Source organism: Lepisosteus platostomus, chromosome 8 (assembly GCF_059453375.1).
Source record: "Lepisosteus platostomus isolate fLepPlt1 chromosome 8, fLepPlt1.hap1, whole genome shotgun sequence".
Classification (NCBI taxonomy): domain Eukaryota; kingdom Metazoa; phylum Chordata; class Actinopteri; order Semionotiformes; family Lepisosteidae; genus Lepisosteus; species Lepisosteus platostomus.
The window spans coordinates 60,310,636-60,335,494 of record NC_142618.1 but is presented as its reverse complement, the minus strand read 5'-3'; the positions used below and the strand labels follow the sequence as shown (position 1 = coordinate 60,335,494).

The 24,859-nt window shown below is 40.5% G+C and overlaps 2 protein-coding genes across 3 annotated transcripts in view; both read right to left on the bottom strand.

Moving 5' to 3' along the window:
• The window catches only part of pkd1l1 (polycystin 1 like 1, transient receptor potential channel interacting), a 58,013-nt gene extending 49,381 nt beyond the window's left edge, over positions 1 to 8,632 (bottom strand). The window contains exons 1-3 of the mRNA XM_088642234.1: positions 8,356 to 8,632; positions 3,875 to 3,998; positions 155 to 280 (exon numbers count right to left, since the gene is read on the bottom strand). Of these exons, the coding sequence (XP_088498360.1) occupies positions 155 to 280; positions 3,875 to 3,998; positions 8,356 to 8,440 (335 nt within the window). The 5' untranslated portion in view covers positions 8,441 to 8,632. The remainder of the gene's footprint in view (positions 1 to 154; positions 281 to 3,874; positions 3,999 to 8,355) is intronic.
• Positions 8,633 to 8,985: 353 nt separating this feature from the next.
• Positions 8,986 to 15,904, bottom strand: hus1 (HUS1 checkpoint clamp component). Of its 2 annotated transcripts, XM_088644162.1 has the most exons (8): positions 15,725 to 15,904; positions 15,037 to 15,164; positions 14,316 to 14,492; positions 13,152 to 13,259; positions 12,813 to 12,887; positions 11,804 to 11,903; positions 11,348 to 11,476; positions 8,986 to 9,649 (listed from the first exon to the last, which is right to left on the bottom strand). In XM_088644162.1, exons 1-8 carry the CDS (start codon positions 15,774 to 15,776, stop codon positions 9,567 to 9,569), a joined length of 852 nt encoding a protein of 283 aa, XP_088500288.1. In that variant the 5' UTR covers positions 15,777 to 15,904; the 3' UTR covers positions 8,986 to 9,566. The 2 variants fall into 2 exon arrangements, with proteins under 2 accessions (XP_088500288.1, XP_088500289.1); XM_088644163.1 differs by lacking the exon at positions 12,813 to 12,887.
• Positions 15,905 to 24,859: the final 8,955 nt, after the last annotated feature.

The window sequence follows — 24,859 nt, the reverse complement described above, 5'->3', positions numbered from 1 at the left end:
ATTGTCTGCTGGAGAACAGCACAAGTTGTAACGAGTCTATAGTGGTAAGATGCAGAAAGTAGATATCAGCAAATGACTAAGCAGACTCACAGGGTATACAGTATATCACTATGACAGGTGCATCTGGTCAGATACACAAAGTCAGAGCACTCACCAGCCCCTGGTGCTATTTCCAGGGGTGTCACTGAGACGAACTGTGCTGTTGAGTGGCTGATCGAGAGAGGCAGCACCAGTCCGGGGGCAGGAGCACATCTGCCCAGATAAGGCAGCCATCTGATATCTGAAAAAGCGCACACAGCTTGTGACTATTCACTGACTTTTAACACCGAGCACTCCAGAGTACTAGCCAATATTTAATTAAAAATTCCCCAATCTCAGGCATCTATAAAAAAAGACAAAACAGTGACATTTTCAGAAACAAGGAGGTTTACAGTTGTTTGGACCAAGCTTTATAGACTGGAAAGGTCAAGCGGAAAAAAAAGTATTTTATTGGAAACAGGACTACAAGGCTCAGCCTTCAGCACATTTTTCTTGATATTTCCATGTTATTTTCTCTGCATTTACCACACAGTCAAATCCTAGAAAACGTGAGCTGTGTATCATTTTAATTGGACTGCTCATTTTAGCAAACAGAAATTGGGAATCACAATGGGTTTATGAAGTGAAGCTGAAAGCATGTGGAACTGCAGCACAGAGCAAAACAACACAATAGACACGTTTTACATAACATAACATATGTCTATATATATATATTTGTTGTTTATACAACATGATCATGTCAGGGCAGTTCTATCTTATGTGCCACCATAGGATTAAGGAATATACCTGCCTCACATCACTTGTCTTAACCAGCTCTCTGCAGGGTCCACTGACAGACCCCTCTGTGATGTGTGCAGTGACTCCGACTAGCCAAGCTGCTCTTCTTGAACACAGCCTTAATGCATGAGACCTGTGTCTAGCTGAGCTCAGGATCAATTGTACGAGGAGACACACCTGAGCCATTGGATTATGCAAGTTTCACTGATGCCTTTATTTGTTGCTTTGCCCCATATTGTACTGTATATCATTTGTTTTCAATCTACTTTCAGTTTTTGTTTGTATAAGGCTAGTTTTTGATTGTGAGTATTTTTTTTATTTTTGCTTCAAGTGCGTTTATAATAATTTAAAATAGAAATTTGTTGTTTTCCCATATAATGTTTTGTACAGAAAATGCGGAAACAACATATTGGCCTTTACTGTTATAAAATAGCCTTTAAAATGTTTCAGTACTAATAGCATCTTCTATCAGGTCTCACCTAATATTACATCATTTGAGCCATGACCGTGTTCATTTTGGGGGCATCATAAAGAATGTGAAGGAGGTTTTAATTAAAATACCTAAAAATAAAGTGTTATCAAATGCTTTATCTGAAGAAGATCCATCAGAAAACTAATGTAGTGACTTCCCTTGTCATGGTTTTGAGTAATGCAGAACATTAAAGGGTAGGTTTATAATATCCATCCCACAGACTTGCTGAAACCTGCCTGTGCTCATTGGAGTGAATCAGCCATGCTTATAGATGGCTCAGGCTGTCTGCGATGGGTCATGTCTTGAACATTCACAGCAGAGAAGGAGATGTTTTCTGTGTTAATAATTTATGTTTCTATGGTATTTGTATTAAATTGTCAATAAATAAAAAGCAACACATCATTAGTTCAAGGGGATGTGCTTACTTTTATCTTGACAGTATTACAATATACACACTTACCATAATGAAAGTGCAATAAATGAAAAATTAATTAATGGGAACATGTTTTAGATAATAAGGCTGGGTGCACATTGGTGTGTTATAGTGAATCTGTTTTCTAAAGTTTCTGTTGAGTAATTTTTAAATCACACCACATTTCTGCACTTACAGTACAATGGGCTGATATTAGCCTACCGCCTGATGTTATTGTAATAGATTTTGATATTGTCTGTTTTAAGAAGCATTAGACAATGTAAGATGGGGCACACGAGTTCCAAGTGAATAAAACACCATACAATCGGATACAATATTGTAAATAATGTATCAGCATAGTATATCTTAGTAAAAGATCGACAATCACACAATGAGAACAGTCTTATATTAGCCCGTTATTATCTTTCTTTAAAGTTTACATTGTTGACTTTGTAGCACTTCTTAGAACAACGTCTATAGTACATGTTTGATTGATTATAACTAATGGGTGATTAGGTTTTGTTTTGGTCAGTGGTGTGATGCTAGAGGAAGATCAGTCTGTCGATCAATGGGGTTTTTTTCCTCTCTGCTACCCCTGTACAGATGCTTCTGGTGATTCACTCCTCCCCTCTTTGAACAGTTTGCTCCACGTTGGACAAATGCCGCGTCTCAGAATGTCACCCCCTGGCCTTCTGGGGAGTATCTTGAACAGGTGGGTCATTATCTTGTAAAACTAGGGTAAAACTTTCAGTTAAAACATATCTAAGGGATCATGTGTTATGTGTAAAACAGCCCCTGGAGGGTTTGGAATGCCCAGTGACCTAAGGACACAATTCCGGGAGAGTAAAAATGTTTTGTGCAGTCAGAGCCATGCCTCCAGTGCGTCTCTGTGTTCATTAGGAGAATCTCAACACGTTCAGGCCCTGGCTTCTGGAGCTGACTGCTTTTCCTTCTGTGTCCTTCTCTGTGGCCTAGACAAGCCCGCAGTGTCTCTACAAGTCTGTCATAAGAACACACTGAAGTCAGATCTTGTGCTCTGATGATGTGACTCTGTTTGACCTTTAGGGGTATTCGCGGCCTGGGACAAATTCAGCATATAGGCAACTGACATAGGGCTGTGGAGACTGGAGACCATGTACCAGAAGGAGGAGCTATAACTGTGGGAGACTGGAGATCATGTACCAGAAGGAAGAGATATAAGTAACAGCAAGTGCTTTAAAATCAGACAAAAAAAAACAATATTAATTTGCATTAGTAAGGATGTTTTAATATTACTTCACAATTTTCCTCATACAGCTCTGGTTTTTGTGATTGGTCCTAATGATTAACTAAATGATTTGCTGTAAACATCCAGAATTAAAAAGTGTTTTTGAGTCTAACTTGAGCTTTTCCAAGCTATCGGTGAGAGTTGAGCAGTTCGCTGTGCTCTTTTCTTGAAAGGCACTTTGTTGTTTTGGAATGTGCAGCTGGGATTAGATTACAGAATTTGAATTTGCTATAAACCCTCTTTGTTGGTCCCTCCTTACATGTTTGTGCCACTTCCAAGAAATAAATATCCCAGTTCAGATAGCCTTTTAAAAATTGTGTCTCTTCACCTTGACATCTAAAATACATATCTAACTACTCATCTTTAAATTTGCTAAATATCTAGACGGTATTCAAAATTGAAGAATTGTAGCTGACATGACAGGGCTGAAAAATAATCTCATATTATTGATTGTTTCTATGTTTTTGCACCGAAATGCGAGATCAAGCTCCTTTAACATGCAACTTAATTCGCAAATAAAGTGATTCTGATTGAGAAACAATGAGAGGCAATTTTACATTGTAAGTCCTACTATAAAGTCATTCCACATGCTTTAGTATTCATCATCTATTTGTTTTCTGGAGAAGCTCCCACCAGCAGGTATGAACAAGGGACTCTAGAGTCCCTTGGCCTTGTAATAAGGTCTGAGACCCACTGCTGACTGGGGAGATGTCTGTATCTCCTGAATACCTTCCATGCTTAGAAGCAGCAAGAAAATAACAACACTGCTGCTACTACTATGACTACTACTACTGCTACTAAATGAGAGACAGAAAAGTCTTAAGGAAAAAAAAAGGCAGAAGGAGAAAACTGAATCAGTGTCTTTGCTTAAGTCAAAAGAAGAAACATTTCAATAGATTTCGCTTACCCCCTGTCAAAACATAGCTTTGAGCAAAAGGCAGGGTCTGGCTCTCTGTCAGTGAGCGTCTGATGCCATCCATCAGGGAATCCAAGAGAACTGCCTTCGTAGCAGCCCAGATACCACCTCAGGCCTGCGTGGATAAAAACACAGAGCACAACGATGCCAAGTCGTTCCTCAGGAGACGGAGGCTTCCAGGGACACTTAGATCAGTTCAGAAATCCGCTTGTCAGACTGCCAGCCGGAAAAAACTAACCCCGTTTGCTCACTAAACACAGACACTCATCCCCCGATACAATTAGCACTTTACCTCCAAGTACTCGGTCAAAGTTTTGACAACAATATATAATAATTTTGTTATAAGAGTTCATTTCCAAGCACGCAGCTTGTTCTTCCATTTTTATTTTTCGCTGCTCTCGGCTGTTGTCCTCTGATCTTTCCTAAGAGACGTTATAAGGGTCTTATATGAGTTAAGGTGTGGAATAAGATATTGAATGCATAATTTGAAAAAAGTACTATTCATCCACGAATGTTATCGTTTTCTACTATGAAATGTTTTATTTTGATTATGCACCACATGAATGCACAGTATCAATATCACCTGAGAGCTTGATGCTCTATCTTCACTTACAGTTATGGGGTTTTTATTCTCTTTGACTGAATGTAACGTTGATATTACGAGCTTTAACCTACGAGCAGAAAATTTGTGCTCATGTAGCAAGGGATGAGCGTCCTTCATTAAAATACTGGCGCCCCTTTCACAGTGTCACAGCTAAGTGATTCATTGTTATTCTCCCCAAGCATGTACTCTTGCTTGTGCCAGTTTGTTTACTTTGTTAAGTTCAGTCTTCATCTATCTGCGACCTGGTTCTGCTAGTTCACTTCAGTTTCCAGCGGACGCTGTTTGCTGCTCAGCTTATTGTATTGTTATTATGGAACAGCTTCCACCTCCAGGCAATAAGACTGCTAAATAGCCAACCTGCAGCTCCTTCAGCTGGACACACTGTTTTCATTGTATTCTGCACACTGCACTACTTGGACATAATGTATCGCATACACCCTGGACACAGAGCTGCTCTATTTATATTGAGTTTTGTCCGAGTTTATTTTATTCCATTTCTATTGCATTATTATCGATTATTATGTCATCTTATTTTGTAACCCTAATTTGGTGAGCGCGTAGAAAAGACATTTCATTGCCAGGAACCACTGCTACATGCTGTATTGCTGTGGATTTGATCAACAAACTTTGATTGATTGATCGATTGATTGATTGTACCTGCTCTTGGAACATGAGAACATGTGAGAAGTTACAAAGGAGAGGAGCGCCTTGGGCCCATCTAGTTCCCCAGGGTGCTCACAGCTGAGTAGCGACCCACAACCCATGGGTCAAAAAGTGCCTCCTGTTCTCCGTTTTAAAAAACGCTTCCACACAGTTTCAACTTGTATGCTCTGGTTTGCATTTCACCGATGAATTGAACATCTGAAATGGGGCTTTAAAACTGTAGCGTTGTCAGGGTGTGAAACGAGCGACACAGCTGCAACAGCCATGTTGTTGAAGCCAGTACCCTGGCCTCCAACAGACCTCTGCCATCCTATAGCTCATGGGCCTTTGCACACAAGAGTTGCAGCTTTGTTGCCGAGGTATGACTTAATTCACAGCTCCTTCACTCCTTTAAACCTGAGTGATGACATCAACATCCAGATATGACTGTCTTACCATAACGGATTTTCAAAGAATTATACAAAGACAAATAACTTCATGGAGTGGGAAGAAAAAAGAAATAAACACCACTTCTCATTTTAGGCCATTTTAGGAAGGTTTAGACTCAGCTGTGCTTAGGAACAGAGAGGACAGATTCCACTCAGGTTTGAACTCTGTTCAGCAATGTGAAACGAGATTATTAAAGACAGTCACATCCACTTATCTGCTCGCTTTAGGCTGTTATTTGTATGTCAGCTCATTTTGACAAGTTCACGGCACATCACTGATATGTCACCAAAAATCAATGGTAACTGAGGATAGTTTCCTGAAAAAGAGCTGTCAGAACAAAACTCTCTCTTCACTCAGGCACTCTCCCTTTACAATGTTAAGCAGGATTAATGAACACTACGCACTGAAGCCTTAGACTTATTCTCCCCATAAAGAACTTGTCGGGTTTACAGTTTTTAGCACTTTATATCCCAAACGACATTAGGGGCATCGCATGTAAGAGGAGACCCATTTCATCATGCGCCTGTGGCTGGAAGGTTACCGGTTCAAGTCCCGCAGCCGGCAGAGGAATCCTACTCCGATGGGCCCCTGAGCAAGGCCCTTAACCCCAACTGCTCCAGGGGCGCCGTATGAATTGCTGACCCTGCGCTCTGACCCCCAGCTTCTCTCCCTGTCTGTGTGTCTCATGGAGAGCGAGTTGGGGTATGCGAAATGACAAATTCCTAATGCAAGAAATTGGATATGGCCCATAAAGTGATATCTCTCTTATCGTGAAGTCCAGCCCCACAGATGAGGTGCAGAAGTGAGATATTGTTTCTCCAATTACATTGAGGCGAGACTTCAGGGAGGCCATGTTGTTTGGTCCCAATCTGCTGGTCTAATAAGATGGCACCTGGAAACTTTAAGGGAATTGCCAAATGTAACTTTTCCATTTCGCCTTGTCATAGCGAGCTTGATTGTGATATACAGTATCAGTTGTGAGATGGAGCTAAACCTTTCTAAGGAATAAACAGTATATCCCTCAAGTTGAGAGGTTACTGAGGATATCAGAAATATAAAAGGCTTGTGAGAACTGCATTCTTTTAAAGGCTACAGACCAAACCTAAACTTGAATAATCCAAACGTTTCTTATACTTAAGGGTTAATTGTTCCTTTTTGCATTTTTCAATGTAGAATTGCTTTTAACCTCTTAACATCAGCTCATAAAAAGAATCAGTTGCATGTAAAAAGGTTGGGAATCTGGTTTTCAGCTCGCCCAGCGCTGAAAAGTCAGCACGACGTCCTACGCTGTCTCTCTATTTATTGAGGAGTTGAAGCAGACCCTCACTTCACAGCTCACATAGCCGTCTCACAGCTCGCTGGACCGTCCCCTCAGCACACAGGCCTCCAGTCCAACATATCTGTGTCAGCCAAGCAGAAAACTAATTCTTGGAGATGACTGAGAGCCCTGTAGAAATTAATTGGCAGCCCTGCCTGCTGAAGTATACCCTCAGTCTGCAGAATAATAAGCTTTGTCCTGTCATTCACTCTCCCCTTACTGTCGTGACCATCATGTAACGTTACACCTCCACTCTAATAGACTATTTGCTTTCAGTGCTGCTTTTCTGTTGAAATGACGTAATGGAAATGAAAATAGATATTTTTATTTCTGTGTTTTCTGTTGAGAACTCTTTAGGCCGTATGGTTATGTGGGCCTATTGATTACAAGACGGCAGCCAAAGGGAAATTCGTATTTATTGTACAAAGTTCCGATGAGAAGAACAGGTGAAAGACAGCCTCCTGTGTTAAAATGTTTGAGAAAACAAACAGAAGCACAGTCATACTGTACTTGGTCTGAAGGTAGTCTTTCTCAGCCAGCACAGCACTTGTATAGAGACTAATGTACATAATACTGTGATAAGATTTACAATTCTTCTTTGGCATTTTCTCCCAGACGACCCTAAGCTACAGTAAACCCATGATCTCCTTGCTGATAAATGTTAAGTACCTTTTACAACTGTTTTCTTTTGAGACAACACTCAAAGGCCAGTAGAAACTTCATGAGGTCATATGCTCAGTTAATAATGGTGTTAGACTGGATACGAAGACCTCTTTACTCAAAAGAACTAGTGTCAGAAATGGACAAATTTCTACTTCCTGAATGAACAGTAAAGTCTCTGTAGAGAGGCGCACCAATTCTTTTCTACATTTCCGCTCTCGGAATTAAACAAAATGTTTAATTGCGCTGCATTAACGTACATGACCACGTATCTCAATATTTAAGCGTCGTGTCATAAAAACTACGCTTTGATAATGTGCAACCTGAGGCTGATGTAATTGCTTAGCGATTGCTAAACCGCTAGAGAAAGTTAATCCCAAACTTCTTGCAATTTAAATGTAATTTTGATGTAAGAAGTTTTTCATGATGAAATACACACAATGCGGTCGTTTTTTTAGACGGTTAAACGAATGAGTTGACTCATGAGCGCTAGAAAATGGAAAACATAACATTTAATTAACCAATAACTCGCCACACGCTACGACTGTCATTACAATTTCATTGCTGACCTTTAAATTTCATCACCAGGATGGAAGAAGACATTCCTGAAAAGCGTTTGGAAAGACACAAAATGAAACAGACAGAATTTGAACGTTCTCCAATTTATTATGGGTTTCCATATTTTAATTCTTAAATTCCCGTTGAATTAAACAGCTAACTTTTGGCTAAAACGGTAAATACCGGAAAGCAAGGTTGCATTACATGGGCATAATGCTAAAACACTTGTACAGTACTCACCTTTACTCTCACTGTTAAGCGAAGCTTGCAGTATCAGAAGAATTAAAACAGAGACGCGAGCTGTGTCCAGGAAAACAAACCTCATTCTTTTTCAAACACGAATCTTCAGTCGAGACTTCGCATCTGCTTGTAGAGGGCGCGTCGCGCTCTGTAATACCTGAGCATATCTCTACACCTGCCGGACAGACTCACGGAGAGGAGGAGGAGGCGTGTTCGTCTTGGACTATGCGAGAAGGGCTTGAAGAATGATTGCACCGTAATCGCCACGACCCCGTGCCGTGACTTCCTTGCTTATTGTACTTGGCACATTACAAGGGCGGCTTCTCTTGGGAAACAAATTGTAATCACGGATAATAAATGTGAAACGCTATGTGGCATTACACAGGGATCGAGTTGAGGATGGAATTAAAAAGGTAAACTATACACAATGTAGTTGTGCTGGGGTTTTTCCCCCCGCAAAGAAATACTACGTAGTAACTAATAAAAAATAAAAGTGCGGTCAGAAACAAAAACGTCATACAACCACCTTGCACGTTATTAACGTTATCACAGGTGTAGGTTTTAAAAACTTCAAAAAAGCACTTGAATCATACAGATCATTTCCATATCAAAATAACGAAACAGACACGCTGAAGTAAAATCTTTTTTATTTACAAAAGATAAATATTGTACAGAGAACTGTGAAATAAAAAGAAAACAAGTCAGTTCCAACCTGCTCACTCCTTGATATATATAATTCACAAGAAATCTAGTGGATTTAGTTAACTGCAGTTACTTAAATAAATATTGGGTTTATGCAATCAAATGCATTTATCCGTGAAAGGAGTATTAATTATAAAAAAGAATCAAAATATGTTTGACTGTTCCAAGTCGTAGTCAATGATTTCTAAAGACTGACGGATAAATTAAAACTGAATGTGATCATGAATTAAATCAGGGATACAGCGCCTAGATTTTGCTATTGGAGGAGTAGGTAATAATGAATAAAAGCCTTCTTCCTTTTTGTTCTGATGATGTTATTAATAACTTTTCCAAGCATTGCAGTCTACAGTCCAGGTTTCCAGACAATGTGTGAAATGCTGAAAGAGATGCCTGCTGGATTCTCCACTCTGTCTTTTAGAAACAAACCCCTTATTCCTTCTGAAACCTACCCAGATGGTTCTGAGGAGAAAAACCTCCCTTAGAGCCACGCCAGCTCAGAAAGCCTCCTCTCAGGCCACAGCTGGTATAAAGTACTGCAGGGACACGTCCTCGTGAAGCAAAATGAAGTGCACAATCCTTCCGCTGACAATATCTGAGCGAGAAGGAGGGGAAAAACAGAGTGAGTTATTCGTAGAAATGGTTTGGCTGCAGCTCGTTGTCTGACTAGAAGGCATTACAGGGGTAATCATCTCGACCCAGTCTGTCATTGGAGTACAGCTCCCCTCTACTGTGGACATTTTTGCAACTCAAGCAGGTAGCTTTGCCAGCTTGCGTAGGCTGCAATGGAACAACAGGTTTATTCTGCTAATAAACTATATGCTGAAAAGAGAAGAAAAGAAAAGCAAAGTTTCCGCTGTGGAGCCTTCTCTGGGTGTGAGCCCTCAAACCTTTACTTCATTTCTACAACTCACTGTCTCAGGAAGGCTGGGAGTATCGCTGAGGACACGAGTCGTCCTGGTTTCGCCCTTTTCTCTCACACTGCTTGTCTGACATCTTATTAAGCTGTGTGTTATTTAACATGTGGCTGCTGCTGATCTGCGTTTATGTTTTTGGCGATTCCTTTAATGTCTTTGTACTGGAGCATACAGTACATGCAAATAAGCATTTCATCGCACTTGTGCATATGACAGTAAACTGAACTGAACTGTCTTTCCTGTCAAGTTACACAGTTACACATTTGTTTAAAGGGTTTTGCTTGCATCCTCCACAAACATTCTTGCTGCCCGACTTCAGGAGTTAAAAGTTCAATTGTTATTTATGTGTGATTTCTGAGAACGCAGCTACTTTTCCCGAGGCAAAGAAGAAATGCAGCCTTCACCTCAACTGTATAGCATGCAAGTGTAACCATTAACACCTGCCTCTGCAGCAGGTTACCATGTGAAAGGAAGTGAAATGCAGATAGCAGCCACACCACTGATCCTCCTTCGCACTTCCGGGTAACGACGCTGGACGTGAGAACCAGCCCTTGTTTCCAGTGTGAAGGGCTGGGGCAGCTCTGATCTTTGCAGGAAGGAACACCTGTCTGCACACACTTACAGACTCGCAGTCATGGGCAACCAGCGGAAAGACAATGCAAGTCTCCTTAGGCCAAGGAAACAATCTAAATGCCTAACCGTGTAAAAAAATACTGTTATCTTGCTTTTGATACCTACACACTACACTATTGTTTGGAGGAAAACGGTTTTCTTCAGTTTTGTCTTTGCACCTGTGAGCAAATAGTTTTACTGGCTGAAAAAGACAGCGGCACTCTACTGCTTTATTTACAGTTCATTGGGCATGCAGGCTTGTGCAAAACTATTTTTCACAATAACTTTCTCTCACATACAAATGACCAGACGGTACACTGGAGAAAGAGAACTGAACTGCTGATCATGAACCCTGTGGTATTTTTCTATATACAGTATATAGGACATAAAAACCATGCTTCCCTTTGTTCTCTGGGAAAGATACAGAATGCTGATGTAGTAACATTAGCACTCCCCAGCACACTTTAGATTTATTTTACCACTGTATATTCATACCAGTGTCACAAATGTTACCATTAGGCATGGTCAACGATGGCACACTCTGCAGAGTACATGACACGCAGTGCCAGGCCTTCCCAATAGGTGCTATCTGCCGTACTGTGTCCCAGCCTTTTAGTAAGAGTTGTATTATCTACATGTGAAAGTGCAGGTGATTGTCTTCCCTTCCAAATAGTTTAGAGCCAAGCCTGTAGCCAAATAACTCTGGACTTGCCAGGAGTGTTTTCATACCACTCCAGACATGTAGCCAGCCGAAACACACTTACTGCACACCGCTTTGCAAGGATTGACCTGCTGCCCGGCGAGGAGCTGCTGAAGCTTCCTAATGTCGATCCGGGCCTCTGCCATGGTCTCGGGGTGTCGGTCCTGACTGGGGCCCTGGGATTCGTCGCCGTCTGGCTCAGGCAGGCAGAGACAAGCCAGAGTAAGAACAGAAAGGCTCTACCCTCAGCCAGCAAGGTTGCATTGCAAAATGAATACTAAAATAAAAGCTGCCTTCTAGCAGCTAGCTCCAGTTGCTGATTAAAACACCGGCGGAGCTGTGACGCGAGAGTGCTGCCATGGCAATGAACTGCATTGGGCAGAATGGTGGGAAATCACTAGTTCGCTTCATACAATCCAACATTAACAAGCGCCTTTGATTCAGGTTTTTTGCTCAGCAACATATATGAACACAATCCCCCCCCCCCCGTATTCATGATTTCCACCACTAAAGTCTTTACCCCAGGGAGGATTTTCAAGGTTTTTGAAGTGTGTGGCCACGGACACGAGATCGGTTTCGATCTTCAGATTCATCTCGCCGTTCCGGTTTGCTTCCAGCACCTGTGAAAGAGAGGAGCAGTTTGTGCGCTTCAGCAGCGGGTACAGAGCGCACACGGGCAGAACCCAACCCAGTGTTGAAAACGCCATGGTGTCGATATTGATATTCCTGTTTTAGTAATGGCACCATTAAAAGTGGTGTAGGTTGCTTTTGCCTCGTTAAATTACAGCATGAATATGCATTAATCCACATTCTGGAAGAACAAGCAGAAGCAAAGCGGGACTATTTTAAAACGAGGAACTTTGTCTGATGTTTTGTTTAGACGCAAGGCGGGTCCATGGCTTTATGAGGGGAGTGGGGTGACCCTTGAATACACTCTCAGGAACGATTCCACTGACAATCACAGTGTTGAGTGCCTCGGCTCCTTACCTCTCTCTACACCACTTGACCTAGAGATGTGGAACTTTTAATTCCTCGATAAAATCAAATAACAAGAAATCATCTTTTTTGACAATTTCCCAGCATTTTAAGTTTAACATTTAAGTGTTCCGTACGACTTAGTAACAATACAAACGTAATGAGATGCTACAATAAAGAAGACAAGGGCACTTTGGTATGAATGCTGTGTTCAGGAACTTGCCTTTGAATTTAATTTTACGTATGCCGTTCTTAAATTGCAAACTCTGTGATGACTGACATGATTAAATTTCCATTTCAGTGAACAAACATGATTTCAGTTTGTTTGCTGAAATGGCAAACTGTACCTTTAGCATATTTCTCTAGGATATCTCAGCTACACTTTTAACACTATTTTTAATGAGGAAGATGATGATGTTTTTTATATTTGATATATATAAACCTTTTCACATGAGTTAACATTAAAATGCTAATTTAGACAAGAAAAATGTTCTTGACCTTGAATAATGTTACAATGAAAAAGCATTTTGGAAATGATCCCCAATGTCACTTACAATAAAATTGGAAATATTCTTCATTCTGTCTACAAGATTCTTCATTATCTTCAGTGAAGGCAGGTTGATACTAACCTGTCGAATTCAGAACACACAGGTACAACTTTCCATGTGACAGAGACAAAATCCCAGCAATTTTGAAAACAAATTGAAAACAAAAAGACAAAATATGCACAACATAAGGTCTGTGAATGTATAAACTATATTCTCAAAACATACACATAAAATACAATATCCTTGGAATATCTACCACTGTTGAAAATATATACTTCTACCGCCTAAACTATTTTTCAATATTAAAATATGGCATTTGGAAGGAAGTGAAGGCTTATCACTCACATCAAAATCTGGCACTGCCGGCTCCTGGAAGTCGTTCCAGAATTTCCTGGGGATGACGTCGACAGGGATATCGTGCGTGACGACGCGGCTGGAGGTGGTTAAGGATGGCTTTTGGAGGACAAGAAGGCTTTGGGTTACTGACGGGTGTCTTTAGCTTCAATCTCATCACAAGTCTCAATAACACGGTTCAAGTTCAAGTTTATTGTCATTACACTCATATACATGGTATATGGTATAACGAAATGCTATTTAGCTAGCTCTCGGACATAAGTAGTACAAAGAGAAAAATAACAACAACAACAACAATACAATTGTGTAGCAAAAGAAAGACAGAGACAACAGGCAGTGTGCAAAAAACAACAACAGACGATGTGCAAAAAAACAACAACAGGCAATGTGCAAAAAAACAAACACAGGCAATGTGCAAAACAACAAAAAGGTAACAGGTTATGTGCAAAAATATGCATCAACAGAATAAAATAAAGGGATAGAAATTATGGGGAGTGAGCTTTTGACATGTAAGTAGAGGTAGATTTTCGATGTGTGTTTGGGTTTTTGGTGAGAAAGAAAGAAAGGAAGAAGGCACTGTGAGGTTCAGATCATAGGTGAGAGTGAGAGTGAGAGAGGCTGGGAGTTTAACAGTTTGATAGTGCGGGAGTAAAAACAGTGTGCTTCTGCTTCAAACCAGAAAGTACTGAAAGTACATCTGACTGTGCGGTAAGGGAACGCAGAAGCGATTTACTTTGAAGACCTCTTTTCATCCTGAACACAGAAGATTACAAGGGGTATTGATACAATTATTCTAAATCCTAGAAAAAGTACAAAAGGTCGGTCCAGCAAACATCATAGGAAAGAGCTGTGAAATGTGAGCCTATTAAAAAGTAGATTGAAGCGCATTTAAAACCGAGGCACTTCTGTGGAACAAGCTGCCCAGCTATGTTGTTGAAGCCGATACCCCAGCTTCTTCGAGAAAACAGCCGGACAAGAACTTTTGATCCATCAAGAGGGCCTAATGATCAGCACTCAATGACAAGATACCCTAAGATCCAATTCAAAGCTGCTATGTATCTGGGATTTTAAAAAAATGACCGTTTACATATATCAATTGCAAACAGAGAAATTAAAGAAACACCATTGGCTATTTAGAGGATGTGCGGATCTTACCAGTTCCACTGCCAAAGTGATGCAAGGACAGTGCTTTTTTGTCAGTTTGATCTTGAGGGATTTGGCATTATTAGCTGTTTTCAGAGCCCTCGAGAGATTCTCGGGAGCAAGCTTTAGATAAATCTCGTTGGCATCTGGCGACACACCCTCCAGCTGAAACTCATCGAAAAAGTTGCCCTGGTGACACATTGAAACGTATCAGTATTTTTCAGTAATGAAGAACTACATCAACTAGAGCACATTGCTTGAAAAACTTGTGTATGAAATGACTTCGTTTTTTCTTTACCGTGATATTAGTTAACATACTCTAGTGTCTAGATTATAGTAGGAAGAAATAAAAAGGCATTACGAATAGTAAAATAGATAGTTATAAGTGTAGAAATTAAACCTGTTAAAATTGTACAATGCCGTACAAAGATCTCATATGAAATACTGTTTACACTGTTACTGTTTTGGTTAACACATTACAAAATAAGATGTTGCTGTGCATGAATCAGTCCAGAAAAGAGCACCCAGACACATTCCTGGACTTAAAGGAAAGTTCTTCGTTGACAGACATAAAGAACAGAATCTTGTCTCGAACAGACAATCCTGAAAGAAGACCCAGTTCAATTTTTCAAACATCCTCAAGGCCACGGACAAAGTCAACTCAGTGAAGATCTTCAGAAGGAACAGTGAAACAAAACCCAGAGGACAAAACTGATGACATAGGACAGCTTACCTGAGACAGCTCACACCACATGCTGACTCCCCCATTGGCAACTTTATCACACAGTATGAAATACAGGTTGCTGGTAGTGAGCCGCAGTGTGCAGGTCTTTGTCAATTTCGAGATGGTACTCACCACACCTACCCCGGTGGAGAAAAAAAGCTGAACAAACAGCAATAGACTAATATTTACTTAGCTGAGCAGTTATGTTTCTCTTTACTACATATTGTCCTAGAATATTGCATCACATTAGAATGTTGTTAAAAATGTTTAATTAAATTGTTCACAGTAAAAGCTGTACTTGCTGTCCAGGGGAAAAATAAAAAAGTAATGTTTCAGAATTACGATCCCCTGGTAATTATTCAAGGGGTTATTACTAAGAAACTGCAGTATTTCAGATGAACCATAACGTAGATTAGTATCTACCAATAATAAGTCAACCAAAGGACATTTAACCATGCAAGTTTTAAAAGCTGTTTTTTCTATAACAGAAATAATAATGATAAACAATCCATTGCTAATAACATGTATACTGATAATACATCTACGGCAATCTACATGCTAAAATATTAGGTATCTACGGGTGACTCATATACACCAAGAGATATACACCAAGATACCTACTGTATGTACAGTATATAAGAAATAGTTTTGTGAACTACATAGCTGACTGCTGTCTAACATTTACAATCGTACTCACGTGTAAAATGCTGGAGACAGACCACATCAACAATTTTTGACCGAAATTTCATGTTTGAGAGCTGATTTATCAGAATGTTAGCAGACAAAAGACATATATACAAGCGTATATCTACTCTTTCCCACAAAATTACTGCATAGGAGGACAATTCAAACTGAGGCGCCACTGGTCCTACCTTGATTATCATCCCAACAGCTCCACAGCCGGACAAACAGGCAAAATCAGTTCCGGGCGCAACTATATCCGAGAACCAGTTTGTAAATACATATTTATCCATGATCAAAACTGTGAAAAGATATTTTTATATTTTAATCTATTTGAAATATGCCACCGCAACAAATACTGAGTAAAGTCTAATTATCATCCTCTAATTATCAACTTTGAGAAGCCACCTTTAAAGGCGCTATATAAAATAAAGTTTATTATTATTATTATTATTATTATTATTATTATTATTATTATTATTATTATTAGGTGGGTAGCTGCGTCAGCATGCGTAGGCTGCAAAGGAACAAGTAATAGGTTTATTCCATGCTGAAAAAAAGAAGAAAGAGAACACAACGTTTCGGCCGTGGAGCCTTCTTCAGGTGTGAGAGAGACAGGGCAGTGGGCAAAGGTAAAGTCATATAATAATAATATAATTATTATTATATTACTGCCACTCACCACTGGCAGCTCCCTGGAGGTCAGCAGGTGGGAGCCTGGCCAGTACCTGGATGGGAGACCTCCTGAGAAAAACTAAGGTTGCTGCTGGAAGAGGTGTTAGTGGGGCCAGCAGGGTACTGACCAGGCTCACCCCTGCTTAGCTTCAGTGGGTTGCCAGTTGTGAGTTGCAGGGTGATATTATTATTATTATTATTATTATTATTATTATTATTATTATTATTATTATTATTATGGTGCTCAGTGGCGCTTGACAATTAATAATAATAATAATAATAATAATAATAATAATATATTATATTAATAACGTAAATAAAAAAAACAGATTTATCATCATCATTACGTTACAGTTAGATGGAGGTATTAAACATTTACCCTGCTGAGCTAAATAAAACTAAACTTTTATGATTCGACCATCTGTCCACAAGAGGGAGCTCATTCAACATTTCAGGACATTACAGTTCCGCTGACTGACCGACAGAGATTTGAAATGAAGATAGTCGAGGTAAAATCGTATGTTAAAAGTGTTATTCTATTCTGAGGGCAGAGGTACCCTGTGGTTTTTCACGTGCTTGGTCTCAGGGTCACACATCGTTATCTGTCAGACTGATCTGGTCCTCAGAGACACTGTTTAATCGGCTCGTTTCGCTCTGCAGTTGCTGTCAGTTCTCCTCTTGCCACATGTCTCTCTTGTGAGACTCAAGGCTCGCACGCTTTCTTCCTGAGTGTTTCAGACTGCAGTCTCAGCATAGAAATCCTAGAAATTTCACACTTAGAAATCTCAGACTAATAAAATCCTTCTCTAGTTTGTACATTGCATCAACCCAACCACCCTGTAGCCTGATGTCACCCGATCTCACAGGCTAAGCAAGGCTAGTCATGACAAACCTGATGCTGTGATCAACAGGCCTGGTTTGGGGTGGGAGATGTCCAGGGAAATCCAGGTTGCTGCAGTAAGTGGTGCTGGTAGACCAGTACTGGTGCACTGTGCTGGAGGCAGTGGTGGCTGTAATGAATCTCCTCCTATGTGTAGGAGAGCCACTTCAGGATCCTTTGAGATCTCTGCTGTGAAATGAGATATATCAATGCAAGGAAATATCATTATAATTGTGGTTTCCCACTTCTGTAACTGAGTCTGACATTACTCTTTATACAGAGCTACAATGAAGTAAGAAACTTTTTTTTTTACGCAGTAGGGCGTAACCGTGTTGATTGAAGTGGAAGAAGTGTTCTGGGCCAGCTTTTTTGCAGGCTGCTTTGCTTCTGCAAAGGATGTGACAGACTCCTGACTGTGCCAAATAGGAGACTGTGTGTACAGTACTTGCACAGGTTAGCTTGAAAAACATCTTACAGGGCATCACATACGAGATAACCATGTATATCCCCGAGTCCAAGGTATTGGTATTCTTTTAGTGTACATACAGTATCTGGTGGCTATTATGAACTGTAGGGACTCTATTCTCCAAGTGAGCAGAACGCTGACCACAAATTCCAAAGACATCCTGGATATCACCATCTCAGATATCAGAGGTCTGATGCTTCCAGCTGCTGAAAGTTGCAAAGGACAGGATCTCCAGTCTCCAGTTTTCTGTGAAAACCCTTGTGACTCCCCACACTTTCACACGAGGCTCTTGTTGAAAATGAATGTGACCACACCCATTAAAGAAACTGATGGAAGACGAACTGTCTGAGAGCTTTCATTTCGTCTTGCTCCTTTCCGACGTTTCTCTTTTAGAGACGTCCAAAACGTCTGTTGTCTGTTTATTAAACCTTAGGTCAATGTTGTCAGGTTTCCTGAGGAGTTGGGAGCGTTTATATTTGATGTCAGTGTTTGCAGTTGATTATCTATTTTTCATGGTAACATTTTTTTAAATATTTAAACTGCTAACAACCACTATGGCTACACATAAGTTCAATGGAGAGTTTCCAATTTTCTCTGCTACATTAGGATCAGATGAATTTTCTGAGTATATAACGTTTCTATTATGTTTGCAGATGGTACAAATAGTTAATTGTTAAATGCTCAAATCAGCTACAACATTTTAGACTAGAAAAACACTTCAGATTAAAAGGCAGATGGTTTATTATTGTAATTTATGGCATATAAAATATAAATGTCAAAACTAAGTAAATCTGATTATACAATCATGAGTATCATCTTCAAAAATGTAACCACTAGATGAACAAGTCAAGTACAATTAACATTAACATCATGTCATAGATAAACAAGTCTGTGTCTTTTGTTATGAGTTTCAAGTGGTTGTAATAAATAAAGACTCCTGGGGTGCGCATGAAGGCAGTGTATAACCCATACAAATGAGATCAGAAGACTCAGACTGGGGATTTCTGAATATTTTGTGATTTTTGTATGCATGGCATGGCAGTCTTCCTTTTGCAATTACATTCAATCAGGAAAAAATCCCCATCGAGTAAAGTTGTCTTTCACTGGGGGGGACATGCTAAATGTTTTTTAGTTTGTAGAATCTATTGTATGAATTAGATGGACAGAGATACAAATCCATATAACCATAAGCTGACACCTCTACCTACTTGACCTTCTACAAATCCACATTACTACTAATAAATCTCTTAATGACCACAATTGTCAATTGTTGACTCCTGTCTTGTTCGTGCTCTTCGGACACTGGCCTTTTTGCAATATCGATTTATTTATAGTGTCTTGAGACTATGTACCATGAAAGGGGTTATATAAAATCAAGGGTGTTTGTATTGTAATACAATGAATACAGTTTTATATGTGAGCACTTCACAAGACGTTCTGGTGCTTTACAATAGCACATGAGTAAAAAGAAATAGAAGCATAAACACATCGACCCTGGAAAACCAGGTCGCTAAACTAAATGACAGTATATTTTAAAAGTGACAGTTCTGAAGATGTGCGCAGTCGCCGAGTCTCTAAAGGATATGAGCGGTGAGCTCCTCAGGCACGATGCTGCTCACAGGAAGGCTCTGGTGCCGATTGTGGGAACCCAGTCTTGGGCAGAGTAAGAAGGCACAGATCAACAGGTCTCGGATTAAGACCTCGGTTGTACTTCCTTCCTCCCATTTTCTAACTCCTCTATCCATTTCAGGGTCACGGGGGAGCAGGAGCCTATCCCAGCAAGCCACAGGCGCAGGCCAGGGTGCGCCAGGGATGGGCCTCCAGCCCAGCTAAGGGCAGACACACACAGACACACACACACACACACACACACACACACACACACACACACACTCACACCAGGGTTTCCCAGAAGCCAGTTAGCCAAGCAGCATGTCTTCACACTCTGGGAGGAAACTGGAGGAAACACGGGGAGAACATACAAACTCCACACGGACAGCAGCCCCAGTCTGGGATTGAGAACAGGGCCCCAGTGCTGTGAGGCAGTAACTCTGACATCTGCACCTCCATGCCTCCCTTGGGCTATACTTAATAAATCCTTTTTTATTAGCTATAGTGTCCAACACGTAAGAGGAGAACCTAGTGGGGCGGAGCGGTGGGTCTGTGGCTCAGGATCTGCGCCTGAGGCTGGAAGGTTGCTGGTTCAAATCCCGTGGCTGGCAGAGGAATCCTACTCCGTTGGGCCCCTGAGTAAGGCCCTTCACCCCAACTGCTCCAGGGGTGCCATACAATGGCAGACCCTGCACTCTGACCCCAAGCTTCTCTCTCCGTGTCTGTGTCTCCATGGAGAAAAGCTGGGGTATGCGAAAAGACAAATTCCTAATGCAAGAAATTGTATAGGGCTAATAAAGAAACATTACATTAGTCCATTTGTAAATTTTATCGGAAGCCAGAGCAATTTACAGCAGCCGTGAGTTAAATACTAAAGTAGAGTAATTTAAGTCAGCACCTTAACCACAGAATTCTGGATTCCATCTAGTACTTTAGTAGGCAACTCAGTAAAAAAAGGTTTTAAAGCAGTGTAACTTTAATTAAATAAAAGTGCATATCAATTTTTCAGCTTGATGTTGGCAGAGCAAGGGTTTTAACTGAAGAAACACACCCTTCTGACATTCCTGCCATGCACGTGTAATGACAATACCCACTAAAAATAGCACCGGCTCTTAAATTCTGTCAAGGGTTTAACATCAGCACTACCACCAGCATCACGTTTGTGTAGCCGAAGTTGGGAGCCCATGATGCTTTTGGGGCGGAGCGGTGGCTCTGTGGCTCAGGTTCTGCGCCTGTGGCTGGAAGGTTGCCGGTTTGTATCCCACAGCTGGCTGAGGAATCCTACTCCGTTGGGTCCCTGAGCAAGGCCCTTCACCCCAACTGCTCCAGGGGCACCGTATAAATGGCTGACCCTGCGCTCTGCGGTCTGTGAAAAGACAAATTCCTAATGCAAGAAATTGCATATGGCCAATAAAGTGATCTCTCTCATGATCAGTACTTCTGATTTGTCACTGTTAAGCTCAAGAAAGTTGTGTTGCGTCTAACAAGTATGTCTACAGATAGTATCGGACAGGCGGCGGTGAAGCAGACTGCAGCGGTCATATCTGATTTAGTTTGCACATAAATCTGAGTGTAGTCAGCAGAGAAACCCCAGTCCATGGTGTGAAATAATATAACTGACTCCTGGTCGCCAAGTAGGATCTGAGCCAAAGAGGAGAAGAGCCAGTCATTCCTACTTACATTTCGGTGTGATCCAGAAGAATGCTGTACTTTGTCAAAAACAGCACTTAAGTGGAGAAGGAGAAGACTATTCAGTGATGCCGAGTCAGATGCTATGAGCACATCATTAACTGACTTAATTTGGGCTTTTTCACTGCTGTGTCTCTGTCTACAGTTCAGCTGAAAAGATTCCAAGGGCTCATTAAGTGGACATTAAGACTGTAATTCAATTGCTACTGGCTGTTCCAGAAGGCATGCGGATGGTGGTTTTGCACTGTTTTATCCCCTGTTTCCATCACCCAGCTTTCTGTTCCCTTGTTTTGAATGGTGTGTCAGGTTGGTGTAACGAGTCCCCGTCTTGCACAGCTCTCGCTTGACTGGTTACATCTTCTTCCCCCATTGCACTGACGCACTCCTATGCCTGTTGTGAGGCGACGAGCTCAGCAGTTTAGTATAGGAACAGCAAGTAATCACCCAGAGCAGGCTAATCCCTGTCTAGAAGGTACTGGGTCTGTGTGCACAGAGGGATCTCTTTTTACTACAGTGGTTCTAGAAAGTTTGTGAAGCCTTTAGAATTTTCTGAATTTCTGCATGAATGTGACTTAAAAAATGTGATCAGATCTTCACCTAAGTCATAAAAATAGACAAAGAGAACCCAATTAAACAAATAACACACAAAAGGATTTACTTTTTCATGCATTCATTGAATAAAACGATCCAACATTAAATGTCTAATTAATGTCTAAATTCATATATCAGGCCACACAGGCCATTGAGTGTCTGTTTAGAACAACTTTTTCATGAAGCACAAGTTAATTGTAGCCCGCTTTCACTGTGACTCACAGATTCTATAGTTCTGATTTTTGTTTCCTATGATTCAAACAAACGTCTACTCCTCAGAATAGCAGATTATTTCCCAATCATATTGGGTGTGTTTAGTACATCATATGTGTGATCTTTTAAAATGGTCCGAGAAAAGAATACACATTACTTACAATAAAGTTCACTGAACATTTCAGAGATTTGGTCATCATCACAAAATACTGTACACTGAATCATATATCTGTATAATAATGACAGTGCTCATAAAATATATATACAGTATTTACACCTGATTTACACCTTCGAGATGACCTCTTTATTTCATTCTCCGTAGTATTCCAGAGATTAAATGTTTCATCCAGAAATTGCTATCTTTGTTGTTCGACAATTCAGGAATAAAAATGTCCCAACACACATTTACAAGAACTGCTCTGACCTTTGAGCAGCTTTCTTGCAAAGTAAGTCTGTAAAAGGTCACGACAAATTCCTCTATGAGATGTTTTGTGTGTGTACAAATGTAACAAAAGGGGAAGAGAAAGTTGTGTTTTTCCAGTCTAGTTTTTTCCTGTCTCCCCTAAGATGTAACTATATCACTTTTCATCCAGCCATTTGGTAATTTACAGTACCTGCTGCACCCTTAATCAACATTTATGTGACCCTTTGGATGAAATGTAGTGAAAAGGCATCACTCTGTGACAAACAGGGAGCTCTTTCACTTCTCAGGAACTGATTGCAAGTTCAATCAAAACAGTCAAGCATGTTATTGACTGCAGTTATTTCCCTGTGCTGGCAATATGCATAGTGGCCTGCTGAAATTGAGTTAACTCGTTTACGTATTTGCAAAGGAAAATAAAAAAAATAAACAGTAGTTTCATTGGAGGAGTGTTGAAAACTGAAATTTGATCTTGTCTGTATGACTGTGGCCTTCATGAATGAGTCCCAAGGAAAAATCCTTTTCTGAGGGCAAGCCAGAAAAAGAGGCAGTTTGCACCTGAAAAACTATCGCAACCATGTATCATGGGCAGATGAAAGAAAAATCAAGCTTTTAGGACATGCTCATCAGAGATATGTTTGGCATAAAAAAGATGAAGTTCATGTTGAGAAAACCCTAACAAACAAAAAATATAAAAGACTAAATATGGGAGTGTGAAAAAATATGACCCTCATGTTTTCTGGACAAAAAATAATATGACTTTGCTCTATGAAGATACAGTATGACATACGTCTATTTTTTTCTGTAATGCATTCTGTTTTATGATGTTCTTGTTCCTGTTTCATCGGGGGTATGAATAAATCTGGAAGGTGTGCATGTACTGTACAGAATATTATGTAAATCCACTCAGCATAGTCTTTTCTGTCTGGTCCTTAGGGCAGGCTGAGTAATTTGTGACTTTGGTGAAAACTAAAGTACTTAAATTATCTAGAAAAATAAAAGGAAGTGAATGTGTTTTAATATATAAAGTGTTGTTCAAAGATAAAGGGAATTATGCATTTTCACCTCACACCATGATCTCAGTGTCTTGTTTTTTATATTTTACCCACAACATTATACAGTATATAGTTTTTATATAGTCTCCCGCATAATCTACTTGCTGTAGGCATGGAAACCCTTCAAAGAGCACCTGGATGTGATCACTTGCAGCAATATTTGCTGTACTAGCACTTTTTTCATCCAAAAGTATTCCTTAGACACAAGTAATAATATGCACACCCACTCACCAACAGATGCTGAGTCGTACTTAAAAAGATGTTTAGATTGATGTTTGCTATTTTAATAGTAAAGAGGAGAAAATTATAAATAAGCAAGTAATGGTAATAATAAAAAGTAATAATAGCAGCTGAAAAATGAATTAAATTCCAATATGGTGAGAATGTAAAAACCTAATAAACAGTTATTTCTGGTGCAACTCTCTATTATATATATATATTCTGAGAGGTATTAAAAATACAATAAATATTACTCATTCTAGTATAAACAGTACACATAACAGGTATTACAGAGCAAAACGCTTAGACACAACAAAAAAATCTACATTATAAAACTTAGCTTACAAATATTTAGGGTTCTCAGCACATATGAGAGTTTTCTTTCCAAAATGACTGATGAAAATGTTGTTTGATGAACAGAACATGAAATGAACCAAACAAATAAAACAAGATCCCAAGGAGATTATCTTTAAAGATCCCTTGGCACTTTTTAAAGGAGCTGGGGTTTTTAAGTCCAGTGTCCTAGACAAATTCCTCTCTGGTCTTATACAGTCTCAGCTCCATAAAGCTCCTCTAAATCCAACTAGTAAAGTACTGTACTATCTCACTTCTCCACCTGAGGCACTGTGCAGTGGGGTTTCTGGTGCAGAATGGCCGCTGTGTGTCTCCCAGTGGGGCTGCTGGTGCAGAATAGCTACTGTGTGTCTCCCAGGTGGGGCTGCTGTGTGTCTCCCAGTGGGGCTGCTGGTGCAGAATGGCCACTGTGTGTCTCCCAGTGGGGCTGCTGGTGCAGAATGGCCACTGTGTGTCTCCCAGGTGGGACTGCTGTGTGTCTCCCAGTGGGGCTGCTGGCGCAGAATGGCCGCTGTGTGTCTCCCAGGTGGGGCTGAACTTCAGCGGTAGATATAGCGGATCCCCTCCTATGTGTACGAGATCTCCCCTGGGATCCTTTGAGATGAAATGCATTGTATCAATGCAAGGAATCCTCATCGTTACACCTGATGGTGCCCTGAGGCGTACCGTTTTCCTTGTTCAGCGTAAACCCGTGCAGAGAGAAACTTCATCTGTTTCTGAGACAGAAGGTGAAACAGAGGAAACTGAAGGCCCCAGCGTCCATCCCCTTAGCCATTATTGGTTAATAAAATCAGAGTGTTGGGAGGGATGTATGATAGATCACACTGATCAGGACGGCCGGGACTGGGACAGTATCCTACTGAGGCAGGAGGGGGCAGCTGGTGTTAGAGAACAGAGATGCTGGAGAGCAGGACACATGGAGGTTGGAGAGTGTGCGCCCCGGGACCGTGGGAATAATTGGTCTCATATTTTCTGTG

Excerpts from the sequence above, each read along its gene's own strand:
- hus1 (XM_088644162.1), bottom strand. The coding sequence starts at position 15,776 with ATGAAATTTCGGTCAAAAATTGTTGATGTGGTCTGTCTCCAGCATTTT. Across the intron at positions 14,493-15,036 it reads TGTGGTGTGAGCTGTCTCAG|GGCAACTTTTTCGATGAGTT; the intron begins GTAAGCTGTCCT and ends ATGTGTCACCAG. Across the intron at positions 9,650-11,347 it reads TCCTTGCAAAGCGGTGTGCA|ATATTGTCAGCGGAAGGATT; the intron begins GTAAGTGTGTTT and ends CTTCTCGCTCAG.